Consider the following 15,749-nt stretch of genomic DNA (forward strand, 5'->3'; position numbering starts at 1 on the left):
CACATCCTTTAGCTGATGTAACTCAAGCAAATGAGCTCTTTGGGTTTTTTTTTTTTAACTATGCCACTCCACCTCAGCTTTGTGCAGTTAGAAACAAATGCAAACTATTCAGTAATTACTGTGCTTAAAACATGGAAATGAACCTTGACGTTCCTGAAATAGGCTGTCTTATGTAGCTCACAGTGAGAGTGTAACCAAGAAACAAGGCCAGTGAAAATTTCTATTTGTTTCAAGCAAGTTAATGAGGATGCCGTGTTTAACAACTGATATGTGGTTTATGCGTTTGCTCCTGGCGCCGTCCTTTGTGGTGCGGTTTAATGCTTCATTGTGGTTCCATGATATTATTACGTGCCTCTGCTCCTGATTAAAATCAGAATCATGGCATTGATGGGAAAATAAAGACGGCGTTTTCAGATTAACAGGGCCGGTACTGAAAATGAAGCCCATCGGAATCAGGAATGAGCAGGGTCTTTTTTTGTCTTTTTCCTTAGATTTTAAGTTTTTAAGGGAACAAAACTCTCTGCAACACCTTGTCAGGCACGACGTGAACTACATCAGACCTGCGCCCCTTGCAGATGACTGTTAATTTTCATCAGCTTCATTAATTTTAAAGATGAATTTATAGCCACGGACAAAATAGCCAATTATCAGCCACAGCAGAATTCAGTGGGCAGCAAATTGCTTTCTATATGGGCAGAGAGCCCAAGGAGGGAGTCGCTGTCTGTCATTCTCCAGCCAGAAAACCACAGAGACAGCAGAGGAAGCAGAGTTATTTAGCTCAAGGATGATGCGAATTTGAGAAATGCGTGCACGCAGGTCTGGCTTTAACAGTCCCTCAGCTATGGACTGTGATGCTACATTGCTCATCTGGAGCCATTCGGGACTCAAGGTCCAGTGGAGCTATACAACTTCCATCAGGCTCAGTTGCAGCACTATTCAGCCTGAATTTGCACTTCCTGTGTACACACAGCATCTGGGGTTTAAATTTGGAGCGTTTGTCTTAAAGCAGATCGGATGTACTGCCTGCTTTTTTTTCTAACAACCAACGTGTTACACAGGCTGAAAATTGAATATTGGTCAGTTAGTACTATGCCTCGTTGGCATGAGGGTTTAAAGATTGAGTTAAACCTTAACATTTCCAAGTGCTCACATTTATTATGTGTGTTGTCAGCTTAAAGCTGACCACTGTAGCATAGGTTTGGTGTAACATTGTTCTACGCTGTCTGACAGTGTGTATCTGTTTCCCCATGCAGGTGACTAAGATGGTGAAGACGGTGACCACTCGGACAGTGCGTCAGGTGCCCCTCGGCCCCGATGGCTTGCCGCTGCCCGAAGGCACGTCCCCGCTGGGCAGCTACACCGATTCCATTGACCGGCGATACCTGAAGAATGGAAGTGACCGCTTCATAACGCCTCAAGCAACCTCAACCCTGACGCGCTCCTACAACAACTCCTACAACGATTCATACGGAGAGACACCGGAGAGCCAGTACATTCGCCATTATGGTCTTCACGATGGCTACACCGATTTGACGGATAACTACGGCAGTCTTTCTCGTGGTGTCAACTACCGGCCGCCGCGGTACCCATACATGCCTAATAGCTACCGGCCGGAGAATAGCTACACCCTGCCTATCAGAAAGGATGATTATGGCCATGTGGCGCAGCCCCAGGTGCCTATGGGCAGCAGCACTGTGGATCTGAACCGCTCACAACCAGAACGCTTCCAGCCTGAGCCGTATGGTCTGGAGGATGATCGCCGCAGCTTGGGCCCCGAAGAAGAAGAGCCATATGAGCTGGAGCCTGATTACTCCACTGCCAACCGACGCACCCTGCCAGGGGCCAACCGTGGGCGCACCCACCGGGAACCGCTGCGTGATGGCCCCCGAGTCAGGTGAGGGTTGCTTTTACAAAGGAGTCCTTGGCTAATATTTGACATAGTGAGATTGTAATATACAGCCATTTATACTGCTACTACTGCTTATGGGGAATAATTTGGTAAAGGTGTGCAAGTTCATACAGTGTATATATTTTACTTTTTTGCACTAGAATTCTGTTTTGGAGTATTTTATGCTTAAGATACTTTGTGTTAACACAAGTGAACTCTGCAATGAGAGAGAAGAGTATTTGTCTCATTTACACCATAAAAAAAGACTACATCATAGTAAACAGATGTCTCTTGTCTGTGAGCACCTTGTTTGAGAAAGGAAGCAAAGAATAAGTTGGTTTTGATTGCTGTTTTCCTCCAAGTAGATAGTGAACATGTTTTTATGTCAGGGGTAAAGAGGTGGGAATGAGAGACATGATGAGGGAGAGTCTGAGAGGACAGCGGGCTTTTGTCAGCTATCTTTCAAAGCCTTTCCTTTTTTTCAGGATCCTTTGTAGAGAGAGGCATAAAACTTGGCTCCGCTGGGCAGAAAAAAGCTTGTCAGCCTCTAACAATAAGATCCCAAAATGGACCCTTGTCTCCTAATAGTTTCCAATCAGTTTGTTGCCGCCCAAAGGAGAACCTGAGAAAAATGTCCACTCTCAAGTAAATCGAAGAGAGGGTTTGAAGTCGACTTGGTGTGTCTTAAAGACTTCTTTTCAATCAGCGATCTGTAGCAGATGGATATTTTCAAGTTCCTACACCTTTCCTCCACCAATCTAAGGGCTAAAATGTTTGGGCCTGAAGCCAAGTCTAAAGACAGGCTGTGGAGGTTTAAGTGCAGCAAAGAGCAAGAGAGGAAAGAGTCTGGATGTGTTTGGTTTTAGTTGTATTTAAAGAGGCTCTCCATAACTTCCAGGACATCATTGTTATTAATGACATCCACGTCCAGAAGGTTAGCCGAAGTTGAGAATTTGAAAGATAACATATTAAATTATTGGCACCATTAGAAATGCAATAGGAAGGTGTAACTCAGAATAAAGACGGAGTGGCAACGGCCCCATGCGGCTCATGTCATCGTCAACTCTACACGGATGGTGACAAATATATTTTCTTTTATTGAAAAGTGTTGATCTAAATAGAAATCATAAACCTAAATAGCTTAATTACTGCTACATATGATTGTGAGCAGTGTTTAAAACGACACAAAAAGAAGAAAGAGAACAGTTTTGAACATTTTGTTACAGGTCAGGCACGTTAACCCTTACATTAATATCAACAATAGGGGTTTTTAAGTGGAAATATAGGAATTTCCTCTCTCTGGCATTTGTTATGACCATCTTTGACCCTCAGTTAATGGTGTAGAATGATAAAGGTGCACGAGATAGGAAATAATGTCAATTCTTAAAATGTAACCCCTCTGGTGACCGTTAAATTGTAAGTGTAATAAGCATAACAATGTGCAAATGTTACATTTGAGTTACCTGTGTAAATTTAGCTAATACACGGAAAAATAAATGTTACTTTGTATTTGAAGTAAACATCTGTATGTCAGTTGCCATAGAGACATTATGAATCTTGTACACTAGCTGAAAGATCAGTGTTTCTGCCTCAATATCAGCATGTTGAAACTAAAGTTGACCAATGATACATGCTGCATAACAAAGGTATGGCTACCGGAAAATTAGTCTGTTTCAGTACATAGCAACAGTTACTTATTATTGGCCAAAATCAGTATCACTTGTCACTCTACACATATCATTTAATAAGCAATGAGATTAGCAAGCAGGATAAAGTTAGCCATATAGTGGTAACTGAGCTACTCTATTATTAATAGACTAATCTGAAAATTGCCAGACCAGGCCCAGGAGTTCGGAGGAATTAGCAGAGCTGAAGCAGAAAGTTTCTCCTTCTTATTCTCTATGTGAAGTTCTTGGGAGCCAGTCATTCGTTGAACAGTTTGTTAACTTGAATTTTCTAGCTAGTGTTACTCACTGAGAAAGGCACTTGTTCATAGAGTTCAGGACATGACATAGAAATCCTCATTTACATAGAAATCCTCCATAGGCTGCTGAAGGAAACCAAAAGGGTCGTGGAAGGTCTCATTTCTCAGTAGCAATCCGTCATCCAAAGGCATGAAAAAAGCAGGATAGCACATGTTTTACAGTGATGCAGAAGTCTGCTTTCATCCAGCATCTTAATTAAACTTATGTACAGACCCACTTGTGCATTTCAGAGTACACTGATGCGGATGAGGCTCCGAAGAACAGATGGCTAATCAGAATATCTGTCTTTACACACTTTTGACTTAGCTCTGAGTCTGACAATTACACACATAGTACCTGTCTGTGTCTGTCTCACTCACTCATGCACACACACACACACACACACACACACACACACACACACACACACACTTAATAATAATCCACATCTTCACAAAATGAGTCACTCCCCCATCCGCTTTGTGAGAGGCGCTTTCTTTGACAGGCAATTTGTAGCCTGCCTTACATGTGTCACAACACAGCCCTAACAGCCACATACACCCCTCAGACATGCACACTGACAGCTGCTCATGTGATTGCCCACACAAACTTGCGCACACACACACACAAACACAGATTTGTAGCAGCTCTTGGATGACTGCTGTCCAAAGAAAGACGATCTTTCTTTCTTCTTTGCTTAGTTTTTCCTGCACTCGTGTCAAAACAACAGCATCCAAACAGCCTTTTCCCTTCCAGTAACAGTGACAGTGAGCTCACTCCCGAGTGCCCAGTCTCTCCTGAGCACTCGAAGCACAATTAATATTCTTCCAAGAAAGCACTGGCTAACCCAGCGTGCTGTAATAAATCTGGGAATTTAAGGACTTTAATAACAGCTTATCATTACGTTGCAAGCCCTCAATTATGCTCAGAAATGAAGATGTTTTGTAATAAAACCTCTTTATGCATTGGAGTCAAGCACTCATTTTGTCACCTCCGTGGATGAGTGTTTGCTCATGGACAGAAATGATGATGTCTTTTTGGGCTTCTCTGGATGTGCCTCATTTGAAAGTCTTGTATTACCATAGCTATCAAGTACACATACATACAAAAATGCAGAGACTTGCATACGGTCATTGAGCCAGAAAGGTGAACCATAACATGACAGGATGTTAACAGATGGATCACATCGTGAATTTCTTTACATGGCAACATCTGCATTTGCTGTTTCTCTTCTTCAACCTTCAGCTTCTCCCTTTGTCATCTGTTAACACAGTCAAACATTTTTTCAGTAATCTTAGTGAACATCAGACATGAGATACCTTATGTCCTGTAAAAGAACTTAACTTTGAATCTCTGCTTTGTATCTGTGAGCCAACCATTGAAAGGAGGGATCATTTTTTTACGGTTTATGTTCATGAAAGAAAACTCCAAGCAGCAGGTGCTAATTGTAGCTTCCGTATAGTGTGTGATGTGTAGAATTAGACAAGCCTGATGGAGCTTTATCTGATATTTTGTTGGTGCATCTAATTGTCTGGGCACTTTATACTTTGCCATATCTTTCTGCATCCATCCATCTATCTATCTATCTATCTATCTATCTATCTATCTATCTATCTATCTATCTATCTATCTAGCTATCTAGCTATCTATCTATCTATATATCTATATATCTATATATCTATATATCTATATATATATATATATATATAACACCCAGCACGCCCCTGCGGGCGGTTTATCCTTCAAGCTCGGGTCCTCTACCAGAGGCCTGGGAGCTTGAGGGTCCTGCGCAGTATCTTAGCTGTTCCCAGGACTGCGCTCTTCTGGACAGAGATCTCCGATGTTGTTCCCGGGATCTGCTGGAGCCACTCGCCTAGCTTGGGAGTCACCGCACCTAGTGCTCCGATTACCACGGGGACCACCGTTACCTTCACCCTCCACATCCTCTCGAGCTCTTCTCTGAGCCCTTGGTATTTCTCCAGCTTCTCGTGTTCCTTCTTCCTGATATTGCTGTCATTCGGAACCGCTACATCGATCACTACGGCCGTCTTCTTCTGTTTGTCTACCACCACTATGTCCGGTTGGTTAGCCACCACCATTTTGTCCGTCTGTATCTGGAAGTCCCACAGGATCTTAGCTCGGTCATTCTCCACCACCCTTGGGGGCATCTCCCATTTTGACCTCGGGACTTCCAGGTTATACTCGGCACAGATGTTCCTGTACACTATGCCGGCCACTTGGTTATGGCGTTCCATGTATGCCTTGCCTGCTAGCATCTTGCACCCTGCTGTTATGTGCTGGATTGTCTCTGGGGCATCTTTACACAGCCTGCACCTGGGGTCTTGCCTGGTGTGATAGACCCCAGCCTCTATGGATCTTGTGCTCAGAGCTTGTTCTTGTGCTGCCATGATTAGTGCCTCTGTGCTGTCTTTCAGTCCAGCTTTGTCCAGCCACTGGTAGGATTTCTGGATATCAGCCACCTCCTCTATCTGCCGGTGGTACATACCGTGCAGGGGCCTGTCCTTCCATGATGGTTCCTCGTCTCCCTCCTCTTTCTTGGGTTTCTGCTGCCTGAGGTATTCACTGAGCACTCGGTCAGTTGGGGCCATCTTCCTAATGTATTCTTGGATGTTCGTTGTCTCATCCTGGACTGTGGTGCTGACACTCACCAATCCCCGGCCCCCTTCCTTCCGCTTAGCGTACAGCCTCAGGGTGCTGGATTTGGGGTGAAACCCTCCATGCATGGTAAGGAGCTTTCTTGTCTTTATGTCAGTGGCTTCTATCTCCTCCTTTGGCCAGCCTATTACCCCAGCAGGGTACCTGATCACGGGCAGGGCGTATGTGTTGATGGCCCGGATCTTGTTCTTACCATTCAGCTGACTCCTCAGGACTTGCCTGACCCTCTGCAGGTACTTGGTGGTTGCAGCTTTTCTAGCGGCCTCTTCATGGTTCCCATTCGCCTGTGGGATCCCCAAGTACTTGTAACTGTCCTCTATGTCTGCAATGTTGCCTTCTGGTAGTTCAATCCCCTCAGTTCTGACTACCTTCCCTCTCTTTGTTACCATCCGACTACACTTCTCCAGTCCAAACGACATTCCAATGTCATTGCTGTATAGCCTGGTAGTGTGGATCAGTGAATCGATGTCTCGTTCACTCTTGGCATACAGCTTGATGTCATCCATGTACAGGAGGTGGCTGACAACTGCTCCGTTCTGTAGTCGGTATCCGTAGCCAGTATCCGTAGCCAGTCTTGTTAATGATCTCACTGAGGGGGTTCAGGCCTATGCAGAACAGCAGTGGGGACAGAGCATCTCCTTGGTAGATCCCGCACTTGATGGTGACTTGTGCTATGGGCTTGGAGTTGGCCTCTAGTGTTGTACGCCACATCCCCATTGAGTTCCTGATGAAGGCTCTTAGGGTCCCATTGATCTTGTACAATTCTAGGCATTCCAGTATCCAGCTGTGGGGCATTGAGTCATAGGCCTTCTTGTAATCAATATATATATATATATATAGCATCTCTTTCTTACTCCTGCTCAGGCTTTGCAGATACATGTTGCTCTTCCTTCCTCTCCCCATCCCCCACACTGTCTGAATGTGAATGCCTAGCACATCCTTAATGTGTGTGTGACACACTGCGTGTGTCCACGAGCACCTTTCAGGTGTGGGTGTCCTCAGGGCCAGGTTGATTAATAGCTGCTCTTGAACCCTGCCAGACTACTGAAGCTTTTTTAAACCAGTCTTTAATGGCTCATCTCTCCTTGGACAGTCAGCGTTGGGGGTCACTCCCCCCACACAGACATGTAAATACATGCAGACACATTTAGTGACCGCTTAATTGCATAGTGTGGGGTGGGACGGTGGATGGAGGGGGTCATTTCTATCCTCTTTTGTCTGTAGTGACACTAGCCAACTCAGGCATTTTCTCCCTTGTCCCATCTTGTCAAGAGGCATTCAAATCCAATCAGAGCAAGAGTAGTTTTTCAGTTTTTCTGTGCTCCTTTTGAAAAAGTTACAGCTGTGTTGCATCACCTCAATAACACTTAAAATAAGGAGAACAGTTGTTGCAGTTTTGAAAGCAAATTGTTTCTTATTCTTGCCTGATGCAGGATTTCACCTGCTCATCAGCGTCTCTAGTGTTTTTACAGGGTGACAGGTTTGGACTGCAGGATGCTATTTTAGCATCCAGAGTGCTAAAACAAGCCAGACCTGCCATGAAATCGGTTCATATTGTTAAGTGCATGAGTGCATTTGTACAGGACACTCGTGCACTGCTGCTCCATGCAAAAGATCTTTGGCCCATAGCAGATGGTGATGCTTCTGGATTTTGTATTTGTGAGGTTGCCCTGGACTATCTTTGCTGATCATTGTTTTCCTGAGCACAAGAAGTGATATCTGCTCCTGCTTTGTAATTGCTGTTTGTATAGCAAATCATTCTGATGACCTGTTGCTAAACAACTAGTTACAAGATATCTGAGATTCCTGTTTAGCATTACTTACTTTATCTTGTTCCAGTGTCTTTGACGTGTGTTGCTGGCCTCAAATTCAAAATGAGCATTTTTTTTTTTTTTTTTAATACAGTTGGTCAGTTTCCAGTTTTGATTTGTTTTTGTCCACTTTTTTACTACTTTTTTGAAGTTGCTGCATTCTGTATTATTCCCATCTGTGGAAGCAGGGTAGTTATACTTCCACTCTGTCAATGAAACAATGTCACTTTATTAAAAAAAAAATAAACAACTCAAGTAGTTATGTAAAAGAAAATGCTATCAGAAAACCAGAGTAATTTAAAAAGTGACTGGATGGAAAGACTCCAGCTCTGTTCCTTTCACTTCCCATTTCCACAATGACTTCTATGCACGATAAAACAATATTAATTCAAAATGAGCAAATTGTCAACAGGGACAGTCACTGAAAACCTCATAAATGCCAGGATGGTATTTGTACATATGAAATCCAAACATCTTCTAAGCCTGTAATCCTTCATAGTCGCCTCTTTTTATGGGCCTGCAGAAGACGAGGCTCATGCATGGCCGTGACTGAAATGTGATGCAAGTAATTGACAAACGATGAAGCAATGGGAGCATAGTGAGGATGTGACAGAGTTCAAACAAATCGATGAATACCAAACTCTGCAGCCACACACACATCTCATATCTACTGTATCTGCTTATCTTTTCTTCTTTGTTCTTTGTGTCATAAAACAAAACAAGCGCGCCCGCGCAGTCGCACACGACACAAATAGGCTGGACATTTACCAGCTCGATTAACATGAGGAGAGTGATCTTCTGTAATCATGCTCAGAGCATCATCATATCTGGCTGCAAAGAACCCTTTCACATCCTATGAATACACCCTACCCTGCACGCACAATGGCGCCAATTTAAATGCAAATCCTGACATTCCCATCACTCAGCCTCAAGATGTCTGCTTCACCACCGGCCCTGCCACGTTGGCCCAGATCTAAATGAGGCACGATCTGCACAACTGTACATCTTATCTGTGTATTGAAGTGCACGTTAAAGAAAGTGCATGAGAAACACGGCACGGCAGATGATGTGTCTGCGTGTGTGTGTGTGTGTGTGTGTGTGTGGCGGGTATGTGCAGTGTTGTTGATGCTGAGATTGTGAACTTCCCTTCTTTTAGAGCGGGGTAATTTCTGCCTTTCTTTGCCTTGTCAAGTCAAATACTCTATAGCGAAAGAGATCTCTGAATGTTGTTGTATGTGTTTGGATCGTGGCGTACACATGGAAGCAATTAGTAAACCAGCAGCACGTGCACATGCGCTTAAAACTTCCCTCCTTTTCCTTGTAGTGTGTCAAGAAGCTCAGTGTTTTTTTGCCAAACCTCAGAGCAGCAGTTGTTGTCCAAATGATGTGCTGTAATCAGGCTTCTGCGCTCGTGATTGGCCCCTCCTTCCATACTGTGGTTACAGGCTGCTATTGAGATTTGTGGCTCCCCAAAATGTTCCATAAAGATTAGAGAGGAAAAATAAACTTTTAAAAGAATCGTAAACACGGAGAATACACCAAATGCCCTTTGCAGTTCAGGTTTGTTGTGACTTGACATATCCCTTCAAGCTACAGCCGTTCAGCACCACAGCTCTTTGAATTTAGTTAACTTGCAGCATTTAGCCGCAGGGCTGTTCTTGACAGCCTTGTTGTCTTACTCCATCTCTATTAATCCTCCTTCCATCCACCTGAATAGGAGATTTAGAATCTTTTTACAATAGTTAAGCAGGAGTTTTTCTTTTAGTACATCTCGTATCGATTTTTCTGGCAGTAAGACGCACCAAGTTGTACCATAAAAGCCAAAATGTCAGTTATGGGAAAAACAACGCAACAAACGAGGGAGGGCACGTGTCCTGCAGCCAACTTTTAACCAGCTTCTATCGATTATACAACGGCCCCTAAGCATCCAAGTCTCTTATCTGGCAAAGAACGGAAAAAACATTGAGATAAACTGAGTGCTCAAAGTTTAGCACAAATTAACAAAATATATTTTATGTGATGACTTTAAAAGCAGTAATAACAAAATGTCCTTTTTGTTCCACCGTGCTGAACTTAGAAACAGAGAGATGACTGATTTAGGTGTGCAAGCACTTAACGTTGTGCTATTTGCCCTCCAGCTCTCGTTATTTTGTGGAGGGCTTTTGATAGCACACAGATATGGAAAATTGTCTGCTGCTGTAAAGAGTATGCAGGACCATATCAACTTGTCGGCCTTAATATGCTTTAAACACCCTGTTCTATACATATTTTGCCCAAGGAAGGTCTCCAGTACCTTTGCACACTTCATGCACTTGAGATCTGTGAAAACCTGATTAAATTTGTTGCACTCCACAGCTATCATTACAAAAGGTGCTTGTTTCAAACAACCCACACTATGCAAACCATCCAAAATCTGGTTGTAACATAGAGTGGAAATGAAACAAAAAAACTGACGTACACCTTCACAGCTTTCGTCTTAATAAGAGGAGACGTGAACGGGAAAGATGCTTGTGGGGAACTTCCAAAAGACCCGCAGCTTTGTGTTGTCACTTTTCTCCTGTTGCATCCGATACATTTAGTCAGCTCATTATAAGCAATGACTAAGAGCAAATGTCATGTCTGTATTTTTCTTTCACAAGCGATCTCAGATAGCAATTGAAAATCGCTTTTTGAAATGTCAGAGATTTCTCCTGCCAGGTAGTAAACTACTCACTACGGCGGCTGATTCTTTGGAAAACGGCTTGGGCTTAAATTTCAAGGGGAACAGAAAATGTGTTCAAACCGGGGCCAACATCACTACAACCATTTGACATTACTACCTAGACTGCATCGCAACATAGAGAAGGTGAAGAAGTAGAGGATTTTCATTTGAAGTAAGCACTAAACATTCATCAAATTTGTTCATAAAAACAAAGTGACGATGCGTGGGAAGCATAATTAATAAAAAACACATTACAACTAGAGCTCAGTCAGCTTACCACTGACCACCATTTTGTCACACCACTAACCACCATATATCAAGTACCACAAGCGGAGAGCAGCTGTATTATGTAATGAGGGTACGCAGTCTCAAGCTGTGGAGTAGGCGAGGTATGATAATGGCTGTGCGTAAGTGCACTCATGTAATGATATTCCTCTTCCCATATTAAGATTTTTACCTACTAAACATTCTCCTTATAGACAAAGGAGACATGTCAGTGAAACAAGCTTCAAAAATGTTCCTTTGAACTTTTCTGCCAGTGTTAAATTTGGCTTACCTGAGCTGCTGCAGTTGAGCCCAACAAAAAAAGAAAACCTTTCCTATGATTAAAGAAAAACAATAAGTCACCTGAACTCTAGCAACGATGATCTGTCACTGGAATTGAGCGCCTATTTTTTTCATCCATGTTCCAGCAGGAATTTGATGAGACTGTCTATGGAGTAAAGAGTTGTAAAGAGCAGGCTCTGAGAGGCTTTGGAAATAGGGGATCATTAAAGGAACCTCCCCCCTCAGCGGACCCCATGAGCTCCCTTCTTTCTCTGCCACTCAGTTCCATTGCAGAAAAATTAGCAAAGCTGAAGACCGTTTAGGTCCTTAGCTGTAATGTCAGTAGCGCTAATAAGGGTAATGCTGGTAGAAGCGTCCCAGAGTGATGGTCATTAACATTTCAGCAACTGTATGCTAGAGTTGGCACTGTGAGCAAAGGGAGCCCTGGAGGTATCATAGGAGCTCATAGTCCTCCCTGAGGGGACAGCCGAGCTCTCGCTGTTCCCTGGGGGAAAAGACATCAAATCCTTTCTCTGCCGTATGTGGTGGCTTCTAGAAAAAAAAAGAAAAGGAAAAACTTCACAAGGCTATCCTTCAAAGGATTTTCTTTGGTATTGCCTTGTCTGTTTCTTTGTGAAGTGCCCGTCTTTTCTTTCACCAGTCTTTTCCTGTCTCTCAGTCACTCCTTCTAAGACTTTATGTTTCTTGAAGTCTGACTTTTTTGTTGCTGCCACCTGGCAGGGAGGAATAATAAGAATGCTGCATACTATATGTATTTTATTGCAAAGAACTACCATCACAGTGCTTCTGGCAAATCTGGTAAAATCTGATCTGAACCACAGATCCTTCTCTTTCTGTCCAGTACCGTGTCCTTGTCCTGCTCTGTCTCTCACTTCTTTTCACCTCTTACTTGCCTTGTCCTTTGCTTTCTCTTTTCCCCTCATTAGTCAGCAGCTTTCACCTCAGTTAGCTTCTCTCAGAGTGTTTCCCCCCGGCTGCCTAATTCTTCTCTTGGACAAATCTGTCTGAGTCACCCCCCATTTACCTCGTCCATCTTCCTCGTCCTAACTGTCCTCTCTTCTCTCCTCATCCAGAGGGTACCCAGATGACCCCATTGAGGCTGAGCTGATCGATGAGCGCCACCCTTACATCCATGGGATGTATTCAGCACCACTGGCTCAGCCAGAGAGGGGTAGCATGGCCAGTCTGGACCGCATGGGTGGTCGTCGCTCACCTTCCATCGACAGCATCCGCAAGGACCCACGCTGGCGGGACCCAGATCTCCCTGAGGTCATTGCCATGCTAGGCCACCCGATCGACCCAGTCAAGTCCAACGCCGCTGCCTACCTGCAGCACTTGTGCTACGAAAATGACAAGATTAAGAAAGATGTGCGTCAGCTGAAGGGAATTCCAGTTCTGGTGGGTCTTCTGGATCACCCCAAGTCTGAAGTCCATCGTAAGGCTTGTGGTGCCCTGCGCAACATCTCCTATGGCAAGGACAATGACAACAAGGTGGCCATCAAGAACTGTGATGGCATCCCGGCCCTTATCCGCCTTCTGAGGAAGACCAACGACATGGAAGTACGAGAACTCATCACAGGTAAGATACGTATTTCCAACTTAAATTAATAATTTGTAATTTTAGGATTGCACTCATTTCCTGTTGTGGTTGAAGTTAGAGGAGATTGATACTATTCAAGTCTCTTGTGATGGATACGATGACACATCAGGCAGGTGTTTCTCTTGGCTTTAAGAAAGCAGGTATGAAACAGTTAACCTAGCTTTGTAGACAACCAATAATCCTCTAATCTTATTTAGTATTTCATCCAATTTTTTGTATTAAAAGGTCAATTTGAATTTTTTATTTGTTTGATTTATATGAACTATTTCTCCACAGTCAGTGTATTACCTATAATACATCTTGTCAGCATGCCCCAGTATGGAGGAGCAGTAGGAGTACTGGGAGAGATGCTAAGCATTTTAGCCACCTAATGATATGTATTTTTGTAGTTTGCTACATTTAACATTTTTCTGTGTAAAGCTACCAGATTTCTGTGAACAACAACAGTAATTTTGCATTAATGGACAAAGGAGTTACTGGCTTATCACTGCCAGTGGTTAGTTTATTTAGTATTATTGTGTGAGTTGGGTACGGTGGCCCTGAGAGGTCAAACGCAGACAAAACATTACAGAAGTTGAATACAACATGACAGAAAAACGAAAAACCCACAAAAAACAAAAGATGTTTGCTTTTCTTTTTTTGACTTCTTCCGTTGTCTTTTATCCAACTTCTGTTGCGTTTTGTGTACTTTTGGATTTTTCTGCATTTTTCTATTTCCTGGTGTTTCCTTAAGTTGCAATGTGTTTGGTGTTTCAGCGTAACTTGGATCCAAACTAACTGTAGACTCACACAGTAAAACAAACTAACAGGTCAAAGCGCACAGTGGCTCTGTGGTTAAAATCGTTCCACAGCAACAGCCCGATTGGTTTGGCCCTGTTTGAAGTTTGCATGTTCTCTATGTGCTTGCGTGGGTTTTCTTTGGGACCTCCAATTTTCCAGACTCCAGACTTCACTTCCTGATTAAAAAAAACGAATTTAAAAAGACGTGGTAGAGCAGCAACCTCTTTGTTAAAGTAAAATAACTGTTTTGTTCTTGGAATCTGCCATAATCCCTTTGTCTCTCTCTGCATGGTACTGCAGGGCTGTGAGTCATGCTTTATTAAGAAGCAGATCTTTAACTGCTGACACACGTTACTATTTAGCATTATTCATATCTATAAATCATCTCAACATTTGCAATAAGTTTGTTTCTAACATACTTGCCTAATTAGCACTGAATTGCATAAGTCCCTGTATGGCAGTGAAGATCTAGACAAGGCGTTTAAAGCTGTAATTAGTCCTAGTTAGATCCCAAGAAGACGTGTTTTGAGTGCACTGATAGGTGTGGGGGTTTTCTCACCACTTATTAAACGTAACATATGTTAATGAGTAAAGGATCACCAATGGTCACGGATATCAAATTTCAGATTTGATTACTTTAACCTCACAACGTAGTACTGCGGAGACAGATGGAAAGTGGAGGGATGATCTATAGGACAGCAAAAAGCATATAAACATCGATTTCAGAAAACGCTATTAGATGCATCGGGTAATGAAATACTGTATGTTTTTAATTCCTTTAAGAGGAGCTATTGATTCAGATGCTAGGATAGGATTTCTTCTCCTTGACCCGGTAAATGTCATTGATGTGGGGAAAACACTCTGTGTATGTGCGTTCAGCTAATCCCTAACACAATTGGCTTGACCTGACACACTTTCGGCTGGTATTGACACGTTTGGCATCTGAGAGTGGGCTTTTGTTTTCGGTGTGAAAAATGAGAAGCACTTTCAAGTGAGAAACTTGACCTTTGCGAAATGCAGTATACACGTTAGCCCAAAACAATTAAAGGAGTTGCTATTTAGGTGGCAAATTAAGGGAGGAAAATTGCTGACAAATCTGATTTGGGCAGATGTAGATAGTTAGCTAGGTGTTGTGTTGTCGATATGTTTGAGACTGTGGCCCTTTAAGGGGGAATGTTGGCTATATTTTGGCTATTGACAGCTTTAGTCTGGCCTTTAAAAACCACACACATGCATTTGTGTGTGTGTGTGTGTTGTCTGCCGTGACAGAGATGTTGCAGTGAGCGATGGCTGTGCTGCAGCAGAAATGATTGCCTTTACAGTACCTTGTTGCTCTCCTTCGTAGCTAAAAATAACCCTGCACCACAAGACAAGGAGGGCAGTACGGAGGAAGTTATTCCCCTCCCTCCTAGCCGTAATTATCCAACCCTCCCTCCCTCACTCGATCTAATTTTTTTCTCTCTTTCATTCATTATCTATACTCTCATTCATTTTCCCTCTGTCACGGTTTCCTCCCTATCCCTGCCTCAGTCTCCAGCTTTACGTTTCCATTGCCACTGCTCCGTCCCCAGTGAAAACGGGCCCGTCACAATGCAAGCTCAGCTCACAGGCTCAGCTCACAGGCTCAGCCGGTGCGGCTGGAATTGGCTGTGTTTTTCCTCAATTAAATATAATTGGGGGGATTTAAATACAGGCCCTTTTCTTAGTCCATGTGTTTAAGAGTTTGCTGTTGGAGTTTATGCCGTCCCTCAGAAACCACAGT

General features: G+C 43.3%; 1 protein-coding gene across 12 annotated transcripts in view; it reads left to right on the forward strand.

Moving 5' to 3' along the window:
* arvcfb (ARVCF delta catenin family member b) overlaps positions 1–15,749 on the forward strand; it is a 249,854-nt gene that overhangs the window by 167,290 nt on the left and 66,815 nt on the right. For all 12 annotated transcript variants that reach the window (XM_085293433.1, XM_085293422.1, XM_085293421.1 and 9 more), the window contains 2 exons: positions 1,254–1,894; positions 12,681–13,186. In XM_085293433.1, coding sequence (XP_085149559.1) covers positions 1,254–1,894; positions 12,681–13,186 — 1,147 coding nt within the window. The remainder of the gene's footprint in view (positions 1–1,253; positions 1,895–12,680; positions 13,187–15,749) is intronic.

This window comes from Mchenga conophoros, linkage group LG12, assembly GCF_057382185.1.
Source record: "Mchenga conophoros isolate Kocher_MC1m ecotype Shallow Benthic linkage group LG12, M_conophoros_male_GT1.1, whole genome shotgun sequence".
NCBI lineage: Eukaryota > Metazoa > Chordata > Actinopteri > Cichliformes > Cichlidae > Mchenga > Mchenga conophoros.